The sequence below is a fragment of the Hyla sarda genome, chromosome 9, assembly GCF_029499605.1.
Source record: "Hyla sarda isolate aHylSar1 chromosome 9, aHylSar1.hap1, whole genome shotgun sequence".
NCBI classification, from domain to species: Eukaryota; Metazoa; Chordata; class Amphibia; order Anura; family Hylidae; genus Hyla; species Hyla sarda.
This window is the reverse complement of record NC_079197.1, coordinates 19,873,003-19,895,967: the sequence shown is the minus strand read 5'-3', so window position 1 is coordinate 19,895,967 and position 22,965 is coordinate 19,873,003. Positions and strand designations below refer to the sequence as shown.

The following is a 22,965-nucleotide window of genomic DNA, read 5'->3' as shown; positions in this document are numbered from 1 at the left end:
GCTCTGGACAGTTCCTAAAATGGACAGAGATGTCAGCAGAGAGCACTGTTGTCATGATGTCAGCAGAAAGCAAAAAAGAAAACCATTTCCTCTGTAGTATTCAGCAGCTAATAAGTACTGGAAGGATTAAGATTTTTTAATAGAAGTAATTTACAAATCTGTTTAACTTTCTGGCACCAGTTGATAAAAAAAAAAAAAATAAATAAGTGTTTTCCATGGGAGTACCCCATTAACAATACTGCTATTACTAAGGGGCATAGCTATAGAGGAGGCAGGGACTGCACCTAGGTCCTAGTGACAAATGGGGCCCCGGAGCCCATCTATTACTTATGGGTGTAGTGTTCCAGTACAGGTGTTCACACTGCCACATCTAATGTAAACAGTTGAATGGTATTTTGGTCACATGTCATTTCCTGGCCAACAATTGGAGGACAAAGTCCCTAGTCTACCCTTCCTCTCCTGGGATAAAAAAAAAAAAAGAGGTCCTAAACCAGTTAGTGAGTAGTCTGGCTTGGTTTTTACCACGTGTCCCTCAGTTCCGCTTTTCCTGAGGAAACAAAGTAAAGTCGTCTTAGGTTTCCTTCTGCTAGGCATACCTTATACATAGGTCACATGTTATCTGTCTACAATCATGTGGCTCTTCCTTATGGCGCTGTGAGGATACATCCTACTATAGTCAAATGACGAATGACTACTACTTCGTTCAGGTACACACAAGGAAATAGGGAGTAATGGAGACAAGTGTGAATGGTGGCTGACCAAAAATAAGACAAATGGAGCAGTGGAATAAAGTAGGCATCCAATTATACTACATTACATATACCATAAAAATACAAAAAAAATACATTACCATATATAAATAGCCCAAATGTGTACAACTTAATTAAAGCTACAGTGTACTATATCTTAAAACCAAGAGAACAAGTTACAAAACTTAAACTTGTAACTTGTCTCCATTACTCCCTATGTCCTTGTGTGTACCTGAGCGAAGTAGAGGAAACGGGGGGGGGGGGGGGGGGGGGGGAGAGAAGTTTGCCTTCACTCCACTCCCCTCGGACGCCGGGAGTAGCCACGTGACAATATTGGGGGAGATTTATCAAAACCTGTGCAGAGGAAGAGTGGTGCAGTTGCCCATAGCAACCAATCAGATTGCTTCTTTCATTTTCCACAGGCCTCTAAAGAGGCCTGTGGAAAATGAAAGGAGCAATCTGATTGGTTGCTATGGGCAACTGCACCACTCTTCCTCTGCACAGGTTTTGATAAATCTCCCCCCATTGTGGTCAGCTGATGTGTTACGTCATTTGGAAGCGATGGATTTAAAGCACAGGGTGAATAAATTCTTTGTGTAAGCCGGGAAGAAGCGCGTACCAGCGCAAAACCATTGTCACTTACTGCACCAGTCTTTGTACCTGTTGGTGATCGCAGAATAAAACGTATTTGGAGCACATGGTAAGTGCCATCTATTCATTCTACACATCATTTGACTACATTGGATTTCTACTGTTCAGGGACTGAGCACAACCATTTATACTCAATACTGTGGAAATGACTGAGCCCAACTAAATTGCTTTACTTGTCCACAAAACACCCTCAAGAGGGGTCAGCAGTGCCAACCCGTATCTGTTGCTTACACACATCCTACTAGATTCCAGTCTCTGAACATCTTTGCGAAAGAGGACAGGTTGAACAAGGGCCTCTCTTTGTTACACTGATCTATTTTGGGCCTATGGTTGAGTCAGTGCAGCCTGTCTGTCACGTCAGAAGGACTTCTCTTGAGCGCATTTCCAAATCTTGTGTCAAAAGTTGTCACCAAATAATGAGGAAAATGAAGTCTGCATTTGCACCTTGCACTACAATGAACCAACCAACCCGTTCGGATCCTCATTCAGCGAATAAAGTAATTTTGGACAAAGAATTTGGGCACCAGAGAGAATATATACCCGCACATACATCTGCAGTAGACATTTAGCGTACAGGTGCCAAAACACCTAACGTTTCCTAAATTCAGTACATTTGCTATTTAAGCGCTAATAAAAAGGGACAGTGACCAGATTTTCATCCTCCTGACCCCAAAGTTGTATCCTACAAAAGCTGTATCAAAGTATCTGAATTATTCTGAAATTGCACAAAGAGTTCAGTAAAGTTTATAAGGCGAATCGTAGAGTCCGAAGTCTCATTTCTGTGCTGTGTATACGAAAGCAGCTTCACTGATAAAAAGATCTTTGTGGGGTTCACAGAAGAACATTGCATTAGCCATATACATTTGGGACTACAATGTCCACCATAACCCTCACCATCTCCCCTAGTGGCTACCATATGGGGAAACCAGTACGAGAAGGTTCTCTCCAGAGCTTTTACACTGGGCCCAGTTCCCAATTTTCCTCCAGTTCAGGTATGAGACTTTATGGATGCCTGTGCAGCGTGAATTATGGGTGCAATATGAGTTATCGCTACAGCATGGGGTATGTCTGCAGCATTTGGTATGTGTGTAGCATAGGGTGCTTGTGTAGCATGGGGTATGTAGGGGGATGTCTGTGTAGCATGGGGTATGTGTGTAGCATTGGGTGCGTGGGGATGTCTGTGTAGTATGGGATAAGTGTGTGGGGGGGGGGGGGGTGTCAGTGCAGCATGGAGTGTATGTGCGGGGTGTCTGTGTAGCATGGGGTGTGAATAGGGAGTATATGTGTAGCATGGGGGTGTGAATTGGGAGTATATGTGTAGCATGGGGTGTGAATAGGGAGTATATGTGTAGCATGGGGTGTGTGTGGGGGTGTCTGTGTAGCACAGGGTGGGAGTGGGGTGTCTGTGTAGCATGGAGTGTGAATAGGGAGTGTATGTGTAGCATGGAGTGTGTGTGGGGGTGTCTGTGTAGCACAGGGTGGGAGTGGGGTGTCTGTGTAGCATGGAGTGTGAATAGGGAGTGTATGTGTAGCATGGAGTGTGTGTGGGGGTGTCTGTGTAGCACAGGGTGGGAGTGGGGTGTCTGTGTAGCATGAAGTGTGAATAGGGAGTGTATGTGTAGCATGGGGTGTGTGTGGGGGGTGTCTGTGCAGCATATGTGTATGTGTGGGGTGTCTGTGTAACATGGGGTTTAGGTGTGGTGTGTCTGGGTAGCATGTGGTATGTGAGGGGGTGTCTGTGCAGCATGTGGTATGTGAGGGGGTGTCTCTGCAGCATGGGTGTATGTGTGGGGTGTCTGTGCAGCATGGGTGTATGTGTGGGGTGTCTGTGCACATGAGGTGTGTTAGGGGTGTCTGTGTAGCATGAAGGGGTGTGTGTATGTGTGTGGGGGGGTGTCTTTTCATTACGGGGTGTGTTAGGGGTGTCTGTGTAGCACTGGGTGTGTGTGAGGGGTGCCTGTGTACCATGAGGTGTGTGTGTGGGAGGGGGGTGTACCATGGGGTGTGTTATAAGGGTATCTGTGTAGCATGGGGTGTGTGTGTGGGAGGGGGGTGTACCATGGGGTGTGTTATAGGGGTATCTGTGTAGCATGGGGTGTGTGTGGGAGGGGATGTACCATGGGGTGTGTTATAGGGGTGTCTGTGTAGCATGGGGGGTGTGTGTGTGTGGGGGGGGGGAGGAGGGTGTGCATCATGGGGTGTGTTGTAGGGGTTTCTGTGTAGCATGGAGTGTTTGTGTGACACCCGCACACATGGCTGACTCTAATATTAATTGTTACAGGAAATCTTTCTGTTCTTATAAACGAAAACTGAAATCTATCAAAGAACAAACAAATCGCAGACACCCCAGAATAAGCGCGTATCAAAGATTCATCAAAGCGCGGCGTGCGGCATGAAGACAAGCTGCAATCATCCACAAAGTATTCCCTGACAGCCCGTGTTCACATAAATATGCAGCTTGTTTTGAAGTGCGACAGGGATACGGGCGAGGAGGAGGAAGCATTAACCCTTTGTGTGATACGTCGGCTGCATGGTGTGTTATTGGGTACAGATGAAGTTAAACAGTCAACCTACATTCAGCAGACAGTGCTACTGTGCGGTCATCTGTGTGTACAAGTCAAGAAGAGATTTACATCCTGGGAGCTAGTACTGTGCATAGGAAAAAATCAGGGCAAGAGAAGATAGAAGAAATGAGGCCTAGCATACAGAACTGGAAAGTAGTACTGGGCATGTACACAAGAAGTGAATATAGTGGGGATTAGGCCTAGTACACAGAAGTGGGAAGTAGTACTGGGCGTGTACACAGCAAGAGTAGATAGTGGGAATTACATCCACTATATAGAATGTTGGAAGTAGCAACAAGATTGACATTCTAGAAAGTATGTAAATGTGACACAAAACCCCTATACACTTTTCACAACAAATAGTGCACTACAAATAAAACCAGTCACACATAACTTGCAATGAAATAGATTTTACACTGACAGAACAGACGCAGACGCTTTACTACAATTATTATATACATGTGTGTGTTTCTACTTCTATCTGCATTTTTCACAGCTCAATGTCCCTCACAGAGGTCTTCACCTAACACCTGCTATCTATAAAATGGTTGCTAAAGCTTTGTGCATAGCTTTTACAGTGGCTCACCCCTAAACTTCCTACTGACTGGCTGGGAGAGCTGTTTGCAAGCCTTTATGTACTACCTTGAGGTCATGTATTTCTTTCAACGTCTCTTTTCTACTATGTGGATGATTGTATTTTAGGAGTTTAAGCATAAACCAACCACCCAAGGTTTGAGTTTCTACCAAACTGAACTGAAGTGTAGACCGAACCTGGGTTCTACAAGGTAGCTCATCTCTACTCACCTCATCAGTGCATTTCCCTGTGCAATATCCAGTCAGGGTGAATTGTCTCTGGTGGGGCGGGATGGCCATCACCGGGGTGTACACCAAGCCAAGCTCCATGATCCCTGCATCATATCTCCTCAGTGATGGGGTGTAATGGAGGCGGATACCAGATGAGTCTTGTAGACCTATCAAAAAAGGAAACAACGTAGAAATAATACTAACACCCCAAGAGTGTCATTACTCTGTAACCCAAGTGTCATTATCCTGTACCCCAAGTGTCATTATCCTGTACCCCAAGTGTCAGAGTCATTATCTTATACCCCAAGTGTCATTTTCCTGTACCCCAAGTGTTATCATCCTGTACCCCAAGTGTCATTATCCTGTACCCCAAGTGTCATTATCCTGTACCCCAAGTGTTATCATCCTGTACCCCAAGTGTCAGAGTCATTATCCTGTACCCCAAGTGTCATTACCCTGTACCCCAAGTGTTATTATCCTGTACCCTAAGTGTCATTATCCTGTACCCAAAGTGTCATCCTGTACCCCAAGTGTCAGAGTCATTATCTTGAACCCCAAGTGTCATTATCCTGTACCCCAAGTGTCATTATACTGTACCCCAAGTGTCATTATCCTGTACCCCTAGTGTCATTGTCATTATACTGTACCCCAAGTGTCATTATCCTGTACCCCAAGTGTCATTGTCATTATCCTGTACCCCAAGTGTCATTATCCTGTACCCCAAGTGTCATTATCCTGTACCCCAAGTGTCAGTGTTTCATAATCCTGTACCCCAGCATGTTGGGAGTTGAAGTTTTGCAACTTCTGGAGAGCCACAGTTAAAGACCACTGCTGTACCCCAAGTGTCAGCGTATCATTGTCATTGTGTCATTGTCCTGTACCCCAAATGTCAGCGAGTCAGTATTCTGTACCACAGGTGCCCAGGAATTCATACTCATATAGCCCCGTCAAGATGCCCAGTCCTTTGATAATCCTTGCACATAGGCTCTGAGCATTGACTTACTCTCTTTATAGACTTTCTATTCTAAGAGCGGCGCCCATACTATCAGCCTCCCTGTTACTGGGGATCGGGGAATCAGTCACGGCATTTTACATCACATTTTTCAGAGCTGGGATAAATCCCTTTGTTCCAAAAAAGTTAAATAAATTTGAACTTTAATGCTACCAACATCTATAAATACCGTGCGGCCACCACTGCCAAGAGCATTGTGTCTGCTCAACAGATTGCATTGTGTAGAGCGGGCAGAGCTTGGTATTATCTGCTATGTGTCACTGAGGCAGCCGGGCACCCAGCACTGAACTCCCAGTCCTCAGCGCCCCCGTCCTCCATGGCACATAGCGGTCTGACATGCTTTATAGAGATCTGATAATGAGGTTTCGCTCCGGGGCTATAATAATGAACAGACGCTGGCGCTGGCACCAGAAGTCATCGTACAGCCATGGTGGAGGCGTCATCCCGCTATCAGACCTCCAGAAAGAGGGGCGCATTAACCCTTCAGCTGCGGCATGTGAAGGTGGCATTGTGCAGCACGATGGGTTCTGGGATTTGTCGTGTATGATGGGGTGCGCTGCGTTGCTAGGTATTTCAGCGCTGCTATTTATAATCCATTATATCACTGCTCTCTTATTTAAAGCTTCGAGCTGGTTCTGGGTAAAAATATATTTATTAATAAAAAATGGTTATTTCTCTTCCTTATGAGCAAAATCATCAGCGCTGCTGCAGGCTCCAGTGTCATCATATCTATAGCAAAAAGATGAGATGATCTGCAGGCTATATATGCACAAGTCTGGAAGGTGAGAGAGGAGATCCTGTTTATGTATGGAACTGGAAGAAGGGCTAGAAATGAGATGCTCTGCAGACAATGTATAAGACTGGAAGGGCAGATAAAGATGAGATGGTCTGCAGGCTATATATACATGAGTCTGGAAGGTGAGAGAGGAGATCCTGTTTATGTATGGAACTGGAAGAAGGGCTAGAAATTAGATGGTCTGCAGGTTATGTATAAGACTGGAAGGGTAGATAAAGATGAGATAGTCTGCAGGCTATGTATAAGACAGAAGGGTAGATAAAGATGAGATAGACTGCAGGCTATGAATAAGACTGGAAGGGTGGATAGAGATGAGATGGTCTGCAGGCTATGTATAAGACGGGAAGGGTAGATAAAGATGAGATGGTCTGCACGCTATGTATAAGACTGGAAGAGTGGATAGAGATGTGATGATCTGCAGGCTGTGTTTAAGATTAAAAGGTGGATAGAGATGTGATGATCTGCAGGCGGTGTTTAAGACTAAAAGGGTGGATGGAGATGAGGTGATCTGCAGGCAACATATTAGACTGGAAGGGTAGATACAGATGAGATGGTCTGCAGGCTACATATAAGACTGGAGAGGTGGATATAGATGAGATAATCTGCAGGCTTTGTTTAAAACTGGAAGAGTGGATAAGGATAAGATTATCTACAGGTTATATTAGACAGGAAGGGGTGGCTAGAGATCATCTGCAGGAGATATATATAAGACTTACACAGATGAGATGATCTGCATGGTACATATTAAACTTGAGGGGTGGATAGAGATGAGATGATCTGCAGGCTATATATAAGACTGGAAAGGTGGATAAGACATAAGATGATCCACATTTTGGGAAACAGGTTGGCTGAAGATGAGATGAACTGCAGAGTAGATTGAAAAGCAAAGGGGTAAATATGAGAAGATCTGTTGGTTATAAATGAGACAGACAGGGAAGCTGAAGATGAGATGATCTGCAGGTCCTATGTGAGACTGGCGGGGTGGTCTGTCTTTCTCCATACACACAGATTTACCTTTCAGTTCCAGAGGATTGTGGTAATGAACTTCTAGTCGAAGGAACCGAGAAGATCTGGGACCTCCGAAGGCCAAGCCGACATCATCAGGATAGTAAAATGGCTGCAATACAGGGAGCCCCCATTATAAGTGTCCATGACATGTGAGCCCCCATTATAAGTGTCCATGACATGTGAGCCCCCATTATTAGTGTCCATGACATGTGAGCCCCCATCATAAGTGTCCATGACATGTGAGCCCCCATTATAAGTGTCCATGACATGTGAGCCCCCATTATTAGTGTCCATGACATGTGAGCCCCCATTATAAGTGTCCATGACATGTGAGCCCCCATTATAAGTGTCCATGACATGTGAGCCCCCATTATAAGTGTCCATGACATGTGAGCCCCCATTATAAGTATTCATGACATGTGAGCCCCCGTTATAAGTATTCATGACATGTGAGCCCCCATTATAAGTATTCATGACATGTGAGCCCCCATTATAAGTGTCCATGACATATAAGCCCCCATTATAAGTGTCCATGACATGTGAGCCCCCATTATAAGTGTCCATGACATGTGAGCCCCCATCATAAGTGTCCATGACATGTGAGCCCCCATTATAAGTGTCCATGACATGTGAGCCCCCATTATTAGTGTCCATGACATATGAGCCCCCATTATAAGTGTCCATGACATGTGAGTCCCCATTATAAGTATTCATGACATGTGAGCCCCCATTATAAGTGTCCATGACATATGAGCCCCCATTATAAGTGTCCATGACATATGAGCCCCCATTATAAGTGTCCATGGCATAGAAGCCCCCATTATAAGTGTCCATGACATATGAGCCCCCATTATAAGTGTCCATGACATGTGAGCCCCCATTATAAGTGTCCATGACATGTGAGCCCCCATTATAAGTATTCATGACATGTGAGCCCCCATTATAAGTGTCCATGACATGTGAGCCCCCATTATAAGTATTCATGACATGTGAGCCCCCGTTATAAGTATTCATGACATGTGAGCCCCCATTATAAGTATTCATGACATGTGAGCCCCCGTTATAAGTATTCATGACATGTGAGACCCCATTATAAGTGTCCATGACATATAAGCCCCCATTATAAGTGTCCATGACACGTGAGCCCCCGTTATAAGTGTCCATGACATGTGAGCCCCCATTATAAGTATTCATGACATGTGAGCCCCCATTATAAGTATTCATGACATGTGAGCCCCCATTATAAGTGTCCATGACATATAAGCCCCCATTATAAGTGTCCATGACATGTGAGCCCCCATTATAAGTATTCATGACATGTGAGCCCCCATTATAAGTGTCCATGACATGTGAGCCCCCATTATAAGTATTCATGACATGTGAGCCCCCATTATAAGTGTCCATGACATGTGAGCCCCCATTATAAGTGTCCATGACATATGAGCCCCCATTATAAGTGTATTACCGGTATTTTTTATATAAAAATAGCGGCAGGGTGGCCACAATACCGGCAACCCTAATTATAAGTGTCCATGACATGTATGTCCCCATTATAAGTGTCCATGACATGTATGTCCCCATTATAAGTGTCCATGACATGTATGCCCTGGGCCTTACAAATGACATCTCACTGTTATACCAACCTTTGCCCCCATTGCCCAGGCGGCCAGGACGTGCCTGCAGTAGTCAAGCCTTTGTGGTCTCATCTTGGAGTCACACGGTCCACTATAGTGGGGGATCACATCGTACTCCTCTGAGCACTGGAAGACTTCCATGTGATGCACTATGGCCTCGTGTCCCTTCATGATGATCGGTTCATACTAGGGACAAAGAGATGAGATGGAGATATAAGAGGAGAACATTCAAGGGGTGGACATTTATACCTATAGACAACAGCCGCCATTGACATTCAAGACACTGTTTGACTTGACTGCAATATTTGGGGAGAGTATGGTACTGTAAGTTGTGGAGAGAATGGTACTGTAATTTGTAGACCTCACAATGCTATTATTTGGGGAGAAAGAGATTGAGCAGAAGAAAAAGCTGAAAATTATACAGCCTGAGGGGAGAAGGTGTACAAGTGCCCTACTGCATTGTTAGGACCTCACTTTCACCAGCAACTACAGTGCAACCCATCATAACTGTGCGAGCCCACAATGTGTGGGAGAGTCCTGTGAAAGCCCTTTTGCCAGTGTGACCAATGGAGGACTGCAGGTCCTGGCCGTCCCACCATCATCTCTCTCTGCTGTAACATCTGGGCTCTGTTTGTACTGCTGCACTATTATCTGAGTGGTGTATGGTACTATTGATTGGGGGTTACATAATGTAATTATTTGAAGGACCCCACTCGGCTTCAGGCTAGGCCTATGACCAAGTGGCTCTGAGGCTATGGAGCTTCAGAAACCTGCACTCTGCAGTTAGGAATTGCAGCTCCAATTCTGAGTATAGAATTTTAGGTAAAGCTCATAGCCAAACAGCTAGATCCATTTCAGGACAGAGAGAAAGGGATTAATGACTAATACCTCGGGAGTACCACAACCTCTATCTACAGTATAACCTACTTTTTACTGTGTAAGCCAACAGCGCATAAAACAAGCCGTTCTCTCAGTGTGACACCAACCCTGACCAGCAGAGGGCTCCATGTCCCAGGTAGGGTCGCCACCTGGCCGGTATTTCCCCGACACAGCCGGTATTTTGGTGACCCTGACGGTATTTTTATATTAAAAATACCGACAATGCAATGGCCGGTATTTATCCAACCAATCCTACAACTTCCGGAATGTTGCACCATATACTATACCAGTGTTTCCCAACCAGAGTGCCTCCAGCTGTTGCAAAACTACAACTCCCAGCATGCCCAAACAGCCAACGGCTGTCCGGGCATGCTGGGAATTGTAGTTTTGCAACAGCTGGAGGAACCCCTGGTTGGGAAACACTGACCCATACTATATACTACTATGTGGTCCAACATGCTAGGAGTTGTAGTTTTGCAACAGCTGGAAGCACCCCTGGTTGGGAAACACTGACCCATACTATATACTACTATGTGGTCCAACATGCTAGGAGTTGTAGTTTTGCAACAGCTGGAGGCACACCTGGTTGGGAAACACTGACCTATACTATATACTACTACATGGTCCAACATGCTGGGAGTTGTAGTTTTGCAACAGCTGGAGGCACCCCTGGTTGGGAAACACTGACCCATACTATATACTACTATATGGTCCAACATGCTGGGAGTTGTAGCTTTTATTTGGGGCAGCTGCTGAGCCACAGCTTGTATCAGGGCATGCTGGGAGTTGTAGTTAGCAACTAAGGGCAACTCCCGAATTTAATTAAAAAAAGCGATCAAAAAGTCACTTTAAAACAAAAATGGTTCTGTTCAAAACTACAGTCCGGGGCGTAAAAAATTAGCCTCATACAGGCCTATGTAAGGAGAAATAAAAAAGTTATAGGGGTCAGAATAGGACCAAATTCCCCCTGCATATATGTATCCTGTGATGTCACGCATATATAATTAATTATGCAAATTAGCATGGCCGGTATTTTATAAATTTTTTTGCAAGAAAGGTGTCAACTCTAGTCCCAGGCACAGACATATTTTCTTGCTGTAACATCTGCACTTGCACTATTATCTGGGCAGTATATGGTGCTATTATTTGGAGACCGTATGGTGCTATTCTTTATGGATTTTATACTGCTCCTATTTGGGTAAGGCATGCGCTACTATTTGTAGACCATATGGTGGTATTATTCTGGGACTGTGTAGTTCTACTACCCGGGGGGGGAATATGGGGCTATTATTTGTAAGCTGTACGGTGTTATCATTTGGGAACTATATGGTGCTCTTATTGTAGGACTGTATACCGCTATTATCTGAGTACTGTATAGAAACATAAACTGGCTATGTATTTTAATTGGAAAATGATAATAATATTGCATCTTACAAAGAAAAAGAAAACAAAGGAGCTTTGCCAAGATGATTGGGGAGGGAGGGGGGGGGGGCTGAGGGTTCCATGTTCTATCTTTATACTAACATACAGTATGTGTAGGAGGCTTTGATTCACAATTGTGGAGGCCGTGTAAACAACACCTGTTATCATCACTTCATAGGCTGCATTGGGCGATGTATAGAAATAATAAAGGACAGGACCCGTAATGTAATATATGTGACTCCACTAGCAGAAAAGTGAGTGCAGCTCTGGGGAATAATATAGGATTAAACTCAGGATCAGTACAGGATAAGTAATGTTATGTATGTACACAGTGACCTCACCAGCAGAATAGTGAGTACAGCTCTGGAGTATAATACAGGATATAACTCAGGATCAGTACAGGATAAGTAATGCAATGTATGTACACAGTGACCTCACCAGCAGAATAGTGAGTACAGCTCTGGAGTATAGTACAGGATATAACTCAGGATCAGTACAGGATAAGTAATGTAATGTATGTACACAGTGACCCCACCAGCAGAATAGTGAGTACAGCTCTGGAGTATAATACAGGATATAACTCAGGATCAGTACAGGATAAGTAATGTAATGTATGTACAGTGACCCCACCAGCAGAATAGTGAGTACAGCTCTGGAGTATAATACAGGATATAACTCAGGATCAGTACAGGATAAGTAATGTAATGTATGTACAGTGACCTCACCAGCAGAATAGTGAGTACAGCTCTGGAGTATAGTACAGGATATAACTCAGGATCAGTACAGGATAAGTAATGTAATGTATGTACACAGTGACCTCACCAGCAGAATAGTGAGTACAGCTCTGGAGTATAATACAGTATATAACTCAGGATCAGTACAGGATAAGTAATGTAATGTATGTACACAGTGACTCCACCAGCAGAATAGTGAGTACAGCTCTGGAGAGAGGGTGGGTGTGTCTGAGCTCCTGTTACTTCCTGGGAAGGTTTTCGTGCTATGGAGCCTCAGGAATCTGGGGCTTCATCTTGCACTCCCTGTTCTCGGCCGGCGGGGAGTGTGAAGGATAATGCAACGGCCAGTAGCCATGATGGGGTGAGGAGATCCACCAGGGCCCCCCTCCCCTGTCCCCTGCTGAGAGCTGCAAAGCTTCCACCAGAAGCTCATCCAGAAAAAGAAGCTCTTCCAGGCAAAGGAGTGGAGGAAAGGCATCTACCTCAGGCTCCTCAGAACCCCAGCAATGGGGGGTAAAGGGGCCAAGGGAATCCCTGGCGACTTTCGGAACTAGAATCCAGGCGAAGATGGCAAAATATGAACAGCTTGGGAAACAGCTACGTGGTCTTAGAGAAGACATAAAGTTTGCAAGTTACCAGGCGGATAAAGCAGCTAATGGCAAGCGAGCAGCATTCACTGCAAAGGTGAGAACATTAAAGAAAGAAGTGGAGGAGATTGTTCATATAAGATCGGACATTGTGGCTGGAGCTGGCATCTTCAGTGAGAAGCTTCTTAATGAAGAGAGGTTCTCCAAAATGTAGGTCTCCAGAGGTGCAGAAAAAGAAAGTCACCAAGATGACTGCCAGAGCGAGGAGGAGGAGATGGAGGGAGGTGAGGAGGGGGATGTGAGTGAGGGGGATATGGACACGGGTTCTGTATGTGACACCACTGTTACCCCTGACCCCCCACTTACCCTGAGTGAAGACCGTGTGAACCTAGCTCAGGTGACCTTACCTCCCTCCAGTGAGGATGATGATGATGGCAGTGACTGTAGTGATTGCAGCGGCTTGGTGGATGGGGGTCTCCTGCGGGTGTTATGCAGGAGTACCCCTCCCATCTACAAAACTTCTCTTTCGGTGATGATTTAGGCCCAGAGGAGAAGGGAAAGAAGAAGCAAGCGAAGGGCAAGAAGAGGAAGAAGACACAAGGAGTTAAGTTTGTCTTTTCTTCTTTCCAGCAACCTTGGTCGGCTGAGAAGCCGGTTCAGGGTGCTAGGTCCCCCAATCTGCCAGACCCCGTTTCTGTAGTGGAGCGGGCCAGCATGGGGGATACAGTAATGCACCCAAACTGGCCGCGGGTGCTATAGAAAAAAAAGGGCACCCTCCTGTGAGGGGGGAGGGTGTCCAGACACCAGAAAATGGCAGCAGATTTACCCGTTCGAAGGGGTGGTCCCCCGATTGAAGTGGGCGGTACAGGTCCTGGCGCTGCAGGGCACTCCCCTGTGACGGGGGGGAGTGTCCGGGGGCCGTACCTTGTTGGTTCAAGGGGCGGTCCCCTGGTTGATATGGTTGGTACCAGTTCTGATGCTGCGGGCATCAGCTGCAGTAGGCGGGGCGGGAGTGCGTCCGGTGGGACAGCTCCCGCCAAAATCTATGGCATTGTGCGAGGGGGCAGAGCCTGTGTCTGTGCCCCAGAAGACTGAACAGAAGAGCTGTGCAGCGCTGATCCTTAAACCAGCAACCCTTAAACCAGCAATAAACCTAGCCAGCCCGGCCTCTAAAACACCAAGGGAGAGTGTAGGCAGGAGTGAAAGTGAGAGAAAATGTTTTAATAAAATGGTAATGTGCAGAATGTGAGTTATAGTAGTGTGCATGGGAGGAGTTGTAGTAGTAGTGTGGATGAGGGGGGTGCAAGCGGAGAGCAAGAGAGGGGTGCAAGTGGAGTGCAAGAGAGGGGTGCAAGTGGAGTGCAAGAGAGGGGTGCAAGTGAAATGCAGGTGAGGAGTGGTAGTAGAATGCCAGAGAGAGGTTTGGTGGCTGACACTTCAGTTAAGAATAAGTGTCCTGGTTTGGGGTCTAGGCCAGGTTCTGGTTCGACTGCCCCCCCCAGTAGTGGCTTCTTCTCCCAGAAGCTATGCCAGCGTCACTGCCGGGGGATCAGGGGGGATCCCCATCTCCGTCTGGCCCTGGGGGTCACTTGCAACAGTGCCTCCTGGAGGCTCTACGTAGGGGAGACAGGTCAATCCAGGTAGAGAGGAGGTGTGAGGTTGACCTGTCTTTTTGGATAGAAAGACATGGCTTAGGCACATTCCAGGAACAAAACGGGGAGGTGGTCTGGTCCCTCTAGACATCCAGGCAGTAAAGTGGCCATAGGAATGTGGTCTGTTTAGTGTGAAGGGGCCAAGATATGTGTTCGCCTCGGGGAAAGGTGGTCGAGTTCCTCCTCCAGATGGAATTCAGGGCAAGTGACATCTTTGCCCTAATCCACCCCTACGTTACTTCTGAGTTTGACATCAGTTTTGTTTGGCCAGAGGGTTTGGAACTTTTCTGGTCGAACTATGAGATGGTGAAAAGAGAGCCGTAAAGGCGATATCCTGTCAGAATCTGGCCAAGAAAGTGACTGTTTTGACACGTAACGAGTCACTATCTTGCTATGACATCATGAACTGGCTCAGCCGATATGGGGATGTGACGGACATGCCAAAAAAGAACTATGAGGAACATGGGATCTGGTCTGGGGCCTGGACATTTTCCATCAAACTGAAGCATTCAGGGAGCACTGTTGCCCACATCCCCTCAGCTGCTTTTCTTGGGAGAGACAGAATCCAAATTTTCTACCAGGGGCAGCCCAAGGTCTGTCACAGGTGTGGCAGCCCCACTCACTTTAGCGCAGCATGTACCGTGCAGGTCTGTGCTCTGTGTGGTGGGGTAGGTCATCTTGCCGCATCTTGTAGGCAGATCAGGTGTCATCTGTGTGGTGTCTTAGGACACCCTTTCAGCCGTTGTCCTAGCGCCTTTGCCCGTACAACGGTCACCTTGGCTGGGGAGAGCAGTAATGTTGCCTCAGCTGGGGAGGGCACGAGTGCGGGTGAAGGTGCAACAGGGTCAGTAAAGAGGAAAAGTCCCGCCAAGCTGAGGCGGGAGGCTAATCGGAGAAGGAGCAGGGAACTGGAGAGTTCCCATCTGGCAGGGGTAGCTTCTGGCCCTGCTCCAGAGGTTAGTCCTGAAACTGCTGACGTCCTGGAGGAGAATGTGCTGGATGAGGAAATGAGGAGAATCTGTAGAGAAGAAGGCAGCAAGGCCGATCTTTCCGATTCCTCCCACTGTGAATGTGTGGATGAGGGGGGTGAAGATAGGCCAAAATAGAAGGGCAGTAAAGGGAGAAAGAATAGGACAGAGCCCTCTAGTCCCTGAGCTACGGACCAGGTCCCAAGCGGAAGCTTACCTGCCCCCCCTCTGATTGATCTGTCTAACCGGTACTGTGTTCTCGATACCATCTCCTCTCCCTCCTTGGAGGGGGGGGGTCGAGGATGGGGTACCTGAAGTGGGGGAGCCTCCAGGGGGAACTGGGCCCTGTCCTGATGGGGAAGTTTCCTCAGGGGATGGGGCCAAACCAGAGCCAGGTGGAGATGGGGATTCAAAAATGGACCAGTCTGAGTCCAAAAAAAAGGTTAAAAGAGAAAGAAGCTTCCTCATCTGGGGATGAGGGGGTAAAGAAAAAACTGAAATGAGGGGGTTAGGGACATCTTACTCAATTACCCATGATGGCGGCACTCACCCCATTAATGCTGGCATCTATTAACTGTGCCAGTATAAAGTCGAATACGGCTAGATTAGCAGCCTTTGATTTTCTCAGCTGTGTTGAAGCCGATATTTTCTTTTTACAGGAGACCGGGTTGTCAGATCTAGCCTCTCTGATACAAGCCAGGAGAGAGTGGAGGCGCGGTCCCTCCCACTGGTCCCTTGCGGCTGAGCCATATAGTGGGGTGGCGGTCCTTTTTACCGCTGCTGTTGAATGCAGACGGATTATTGAGTTAGAAATGGGGAGGTTCCTGATCTTAGATGTCCTCATGAAGGGGCAAGATTAAGTCCTTTCTTTTTACGGGTCGACAAGTGATCTTTGGAGGGGACTTCAATACTGTCACAATGTCCCAAGATAGGAGAGGTTCCAATGGTCCACTGGCTTATGATAGCATAACTCACAATAATATAGTTAGGGATGCTCGCCTAGAGGATGCCCACATCCGGAGCCCCTCAGGCAACGCGGGTTTCACCTATCATTGAGGTAGCTGCAGGTCTAGGTTAGACAGGTTTTATTTAAAGGAGGAAGCCGTCTCTTCCGCAATGTCCGTGGTTGAGGTGGAATTCTCTGATCACTGTATGATTTTGTTTTCCTTAATGCTTCAGAGACCCCCCGGATGGGTAAAGGAAGCGGAGATAAGACAGTCCTTTGAGGATTTTCTTCAGAGTCTGGTACCTCTACTGGCCCTATGTACCCTATGTAGTAGTAAGTCAGAGTGGTGGGAGATATTTAAAAAGCAGGCTGCGGGGTTCTTCCGCCAGCTCTCGGACCTCAGGTCCCCGAACAGGTATGACCTGTATCAGGGTCAAAGGAGGAAACTCGAGCTTCTTCTCTCGACTGGAGGTAACCGAGAGGCTATCTCCAGAGTGAAGTCCTTGCTTATGAGGTGTCAGTACGATAGGCACGCATCTTTGGTTTTTGAGAGGGATTTCGGGAAGTACCGCTCGCCCGACCCTTACAGAAATTTGTAAGATGTCAGTGAGTAGTAAAGTAATTTCAGGACTGATTGATAGTACGGTATCTCTGAATTGGTCCAGATCAGGGATCTTGGAGGTCGTCAGATCCTTCTACTCGCACCTCTTGGGAAGGAAGGATCTGGATTGGGACAAGATGTCGGCTTTCCTGGCTGAAACCATTCCTGAGCCAGGAGTAGACCCCTCTCTTGATGTTTTGGCAGAAGAAATCAGGGAAAAGGAAGTGAGACTGGCGATCGAGGGGCTTGCCCCTAAGAAGTTGCCAGGTCCGGATGGCTTAACATCTGAGTGGTACAGGACCTTTAAGGAGTCCTTAGCTCCCCTCATTACTGAGGTATTCAATGAGTGTCTCTCCTCGGGCACTCTGCCAAAGTCAATGAGGAGGTCAGCCCTGATTCTTCTCTCAAAGGGTAAAGATCCCAGCCGTATTGAGAATTGGCTGGCTCTTCTCAATATGGACAGGAAGCTTCTGGCCAAGATACTGTTTAATCGGTTGGTGAAGTTTGCACCCCGGTTCCTTTCGGGGGCCCAGCATTACTCGGTTCCAGGCCGAAGCACCTTAAGTGCTGTTTTCGGTGTCCAGGATGCAGTGGAGCGGAGTAGTGCAGGTCTCTGGAAGGGGTACTTGCTGTCCCTGGATCCGGCCAAAGCATTTGATCGGGTGAACCACGAGTACCTCTGGTCCGTCCTCCTGAGATATGGCTTACTGAGTACATTTGTGAATTGGCTTGTTACTTTATATGCAAGGGCAGAGAGTTTCCCGCTGGTAAACGGTTGGTCTGGACGCTCTTTTGTGGTGGGGTCCGGAGTCTGTCAGGGTTGTCCTTCGAGCCCGCTTTTATACATGTTCGCGATCGATCCCTTTGTCCGGAGGGTAGATTGTGGGCCATTGGCGGGAGTCAGGATGAGTCTGGCGTAGCTGGATGTCGCCCAGAGAGTGGTGGCGTACGCTGATGATGTCACCATTTTCGTGTCCTCGAGAGAGAGAGAGAGAGAGAGAGAGAGAGAGAGAGAGGAGGCTGATGTGTTGATGTCAGAGGTGGACCGCTACTCAGAGGCATCTGGGAGGGGGAGATCCCAAGTTTGATCTCCCAGACACACTCCCAGGGCCCCAAGACTCAGCAAAAATCATGTGCATCAAATTCGGCCAGGATGATTATCCCACCAAAAACTGGGATGGTAAGCTCCAGGATGCCACTCAGAAGGTGAAGCAGTGGAAGGATTGGTCTTTGACCATCAGGGAAAGGGTACACCTGATCAAATCGTACCAGCTCCCCTTGTTTATCTATCTGGGCAGCGTATGTATCTTGCCAGAGGCTTACTACACTAGGATCTACAGCCTGTTTTTCCAACAGTTATGGGGGAACAGGATGAACCTAGTCAAGAGGGAGGTTACGTACCGCACAAGGAGACTAGGGGGTTTATCTATGGTTAACCCTGTGGTGTTCTTAACGAACATCTTCTTGAAAGCCAACATCTCAAACCTCTGGTCAGAGAGGGCTCCTCCGTGGGTACTCTCCTGCAGGGAGTGGTTTCAGCCTTTCTTCCAGGAATGGGAGACAGGAGGGCAAGTGAAGGACCTCCGTACGCCCCATGGATATGTTCAGGCTTACGCTACCCCGACTCTGAAGGCGATACGTTGGTGGGGTCTGGGAGTGTGGGAGATCAGGACCCAGTCAAGGCAGTTCCTTGACAAACGGGTTCTGTTGACCCACTTCCAGAAGCCTCTGGAGCTCAGGGACTGCCCAGGTCGGGATCTGAGGGTGGGGTTGTATCTTTTAAATATGAAAAGGATCCCCCAGAAGTTTTGGGACTTGGCCTGGCACTGCTTTCAGTGGAAGCCATGTGTAAGGGACAATTTGAAGTGTAGGAGATCTGATGATCGGGATTGTCCCCGAGAAGAGTGTGGGGACATGCTGGAAAGCATGGACCACTTCCTGCTTCATTGTCTCTTTAATATAGGGGTCTACAACCGGGTGGCCGCTTCCATCGGCTGGAGTCAACTTGCCAGCCATACCTATCCGGAGTGGGCTAATGGGGCATTCAGGAACCTGGGTGTCCGAGATCGGGGCACTTTATTTGTAGTCAGTTTAGTGGTTAGGTACCACACATGGAATGCACGGTGTTTAGTGTCTACACAGCGGAAAGTCCTCTCCGAGGTGGAGGTCTGTAGGAATATCACCGGTGACCTCGGGAAGATCGGATCTTTGGAGTATGGCAATCTTAATACCAGTAGGGCTTCTCCCCTGTAGAGAGGTTTTTCTTTTGATGTGCCCTAGGTACTAGACCTTTTGGGTAGAGTGCCCTTGTTTTGGTTAGGGACAGTAATGTAGGGACAGGGTTAGGGTGAGTGCAGGGTCAGTTTATTTTTAGGGTTAATTGTAAGGTGAAAAGTAGGGTGGGGTTAGGGATAGAATGTAAATTTTGTATGTATCAGGATTGCCATCCTTCTTCCTGGTGGTGGGCTAATGCATGTGCACCATAGCTTTTTGTTTTGTTTTCAGATGTTAAGGTTATGAAGGGCTTACAGGCACCGAACTTGGGCCAAAAGTGGGTTGTATTGTTTGCTTATGTATGTTATAAAGCTGGCAATGTTAAAGTTGGTTGGGAGGAGTTCTAGGTTGGGAGGGTGTATTTGTGGGTGGTGGTTGTTTGGTTTGGTGGACCTGGCATGGGTCAGTTGTAGACTGGACATTGAGGACTATGAACTGTATGAACTCTGACCCATGTACAGGAGGGTGGGTGGTGTGGGTGAAGGGACAGTTTAGAGTAGGATGTTTCTATTATATTTGTAGGTGTGTTTTCTGTGTATTTATATAGTGTATATAGTATATAGGTGTACATAGTGTATATAGTTTATATGTATATATTTTATGTTATATCTTGTGTTTTTTTTATTTATTTCTTTGTATTTGAGATAGATATGGCAGTTGAACCAGTTGTTATTTTTGTAGTAATGTTTCTTTGGTATTTTTGTATCCCTTTGTGGATTTAGTTTCTTTGGTCTAGGTTTTGTAGGTTATATGTAGTATATAGTAAAGATGTATGTAAGTACCGTATGTGTGTATTGTGTTTCTGTGATATTTTCCCAAGTTTGGGTGTTTTGAGTTGTAGTTTTGATTTTCTTTGCTTAGGTAAAATGTAGTTATGATATGGATATATGTGTGTGCATGTGTGTAGTATAGTGTTATTATATTATTATTATTATTATTATTAATAATAAAAAAGCAAAAAAAATGGTGTGCAGTGGGAGAGTTTGTTTTCTATTTGTAATGTATCATTTTCCCAACTTTGGGTGTTTTTGAGTTAGAGCTAAATAGTGCTATTTTTATGTTTCTTATTATATTTTGGTAATGCAAATTGTATGAGTGTGTTGTTTAGTTATGTAAGGTGTAATTCTAGTATTTCTAGTTCTAGTAGGAAAGCTGGGCTGGCCGGTTAGGCAGGATTTTTGATCTTTTTGTTCTTTTCTTTTAAATGTAAAGTTGGGTTTATGTTATTTCATACTGTTGTTTTTAGTTATGGAAAAGTTGTGCTGGTTTTGTGTTTGTTTTGATTTATATTTTTCTAATAAAAGATTTACAGGAGGTACTGTAATCCCGGATCAGTAAAAGATTAGTAATACAACGTATAAAGTTACTCCACTTTTTGTGTGTATCATATTGAGGCATTTGCTCTATAAATGGACTGTCCCCATGCTTGGATCTCGGGGGGCTTCTTCTACATGTTGTTGTACATGTCCAACAGATTGAATATTGTATCTCCCTGTTAGGGGAGGGGGGGGGGCTGTGTTTTTTTTTCTACATTTGATATTGTGCAGAATGGACTGAAGTGTCTGTCATCCTGCAGGGAGCAATTTTCTAATCTGGAGAAGCCTAAGGAATCCAACGAATCATTACGAGGAGAATTTTCTTCCCCCCCTTAAATCTTTTTCATCATTCGTTGAGGCATTTCTGCTGGTATGGCAAACATGCCTGTCAGGAATCACCAGGATGACATCCGCCATTCGGCGTGTATAATTACCGGCGTAATTACAATTCAGTGTCAACTGGAAGAACGGAGGGAGAGAAACTGGGCTCCCGCTCCGGCTTCTGTCAGATTTTTTCCCATGGCAAAGCCTAATTTTATATCACATTCGGAGAGGCACGCTATAACAGAGGAGCAGAAGGCAGCAATGATTATATACGGTGACAGAAATTAATCTTCATTTTCGAGACGGCAAAAAAAAAAAAAATGCAAACCTGTTTCCTAAGAGAAAGCGGGTAGATTATAGCCCCCTCCCTCTGCCCGAGACTATGTTATGTAAGTGGGGATATTACTAGGAATCAAAGCAAATCTTCAGCCTAGGATTAAAATAATTCAAAATTGAGATCAATGTAGCCCTGACTTTCCTGACACCAGACTGACATTGAGGTTTAAAGGGGAACTCCAGTACATTACATCTTATCCCCTATTAACAGGATAGAGGATAAGTGTCTGATCGCGGGGGGGGGGATCCGACCGCTGGGATCCTCAGCCATCTCCTGCCTGGCGCCCCAGCTCTCCCATAGAGATACATGGAAGGGGCATGTCGACCATGACAGCTCTGAGCGAGTGAAGAGCCGGTGTTCTGAAAACAAAGCTTCAGAACACTGGGGTGCTGGGGTTCCCAGTGGTCGGACCCCCCCCCCCCCCACTGATCAGACACTTATCCCCTATCCTGTGGATCAGGGACATGCACACATAGGCTCAAAAGGGGAATTGAGCTCCTGCCCTTTAACCACTTAAGGACTCAGGGCATACCTGTACGCCCTGAGTCCGCTCCCACACTAAGATGTGGGGCCACAGTGTGGACCCGCGTCATAGCGGGTCGGGCCCGGCCTCAAACAATGGCCGGGACCCAAGGCTAATAGTACGCGGCACTGATCGCAGTGCCGCACGCTCCTATGGGAGCTATAACATTGTAAAAAAAAGTTACAAATAAAAAGTTCATAAAGATCATTTAACCCCTTCCCTAATAAAAGTTTGAATCACCCCCTTTTCCCATTATAAAAAACCAAACTGTGTAAATAAAACATATGTGGTATCGCTGCGTGCGGAAATGTCCGAATTATAAAAATATATTGTTATATAAATTGCACGGCCAATGGCGTATGGGCAAAAAAATTCCAAAATAGCGTATTTTTGGTCACTTTTTATATCATGAAAAAATGAATAAAAAGCCCCTCAATGCAACCCTATGGGAGGGGGCGTGACATCCCAACCCCCACAGCCCGCACCAAACGTTCAGAACAAAATGTTCCGAACGCTGAGGCAGTGGAGTACCCCTTTAAGCACCAGGGCCATGGTGCGACTACCACCTCTGCATCCACCTATAGCTATGCCCCTGATCTGGTGGCTGCCTCAGTCTTTGGCCATATCTACTTGGATAGAGAGCAGTAATGGAGTCTCTTACCATGACTATGTGGTGTTTGGAGAAGTCCTCCGGCAGCTCGGTGATGTAACACCAGTAAGTTGTCTCTTTATCTGGAATAAGAACATTTGGTGCTTTGACATCCATTGTTATTACATCCTTTGGTAGGTGAGACTTCCGAATCTCTGGCTTCAAAAGTTGCACCCGCTGGAGTCCTCGGTGGAGCAGGGAGATATTGATAGCGGAGAGGGACTGGAATGGCTTCTCCAGCAGGGCATAGACTAAATGCACAGTCCCATCCTGGAGGGGAAGATTAAAAACACAAGAAGAATTTGAACATTCTGTAAATATTCCAACTAGTACACCCATTCTCATAAGAGATGCATGTAGGCTGCATAAGGCTATCCTTCATATAAGATAAGGACAAAGATTATTGATAGCATTCAGAATTTTGGGCACACTAGATGGGCCAAATGGTTCTTATCTGCCAACACATTCTATGTTTCTAACCAGACTTCACCTATAGCCCCCACCTTTCTGGGGTGCTTCATGTACACAGATGCCC

At 46.3% G+C, this 22,965-nt stretch overlaps 1 protein-coding gene across 3 annotated transcripts in view; it reads right to left on the bottom strand.

The window, feature by feature from the left end:
• The window catches only part of DBH (dopamine beta-hydroxylase), a 72,476-nt gene that overhangs the window by 24,479 nt on the left and 25,032 nt on the right, over positions 1–22,965 (bottom strand). For all 3 annotated transcript variants that reach the window (XM_056538869.1, XM_056538870.1, XM_056538868.1), the window contains 4 exons: positions 22,443–22,700; positions 9,228–9,404; positions 7,591–7,693; positions 4,769–4,935 (listed from right to left, as the gene is read on the bottom strand). In XM_056538869.1, coding sequence (XP_056394844.1) covers positions 4,769–4,935; positions 7,591–7,693; positions 9,228–9,404; positions 22,443–22,700 — 705 coding nt within the window. The remainder of the gene's footprint in view (positions 1–4,768; positions 4,936–7,590; positions 7,694–9,227; positions 9,405–22,442; positions 22,701–22,965) is intronic.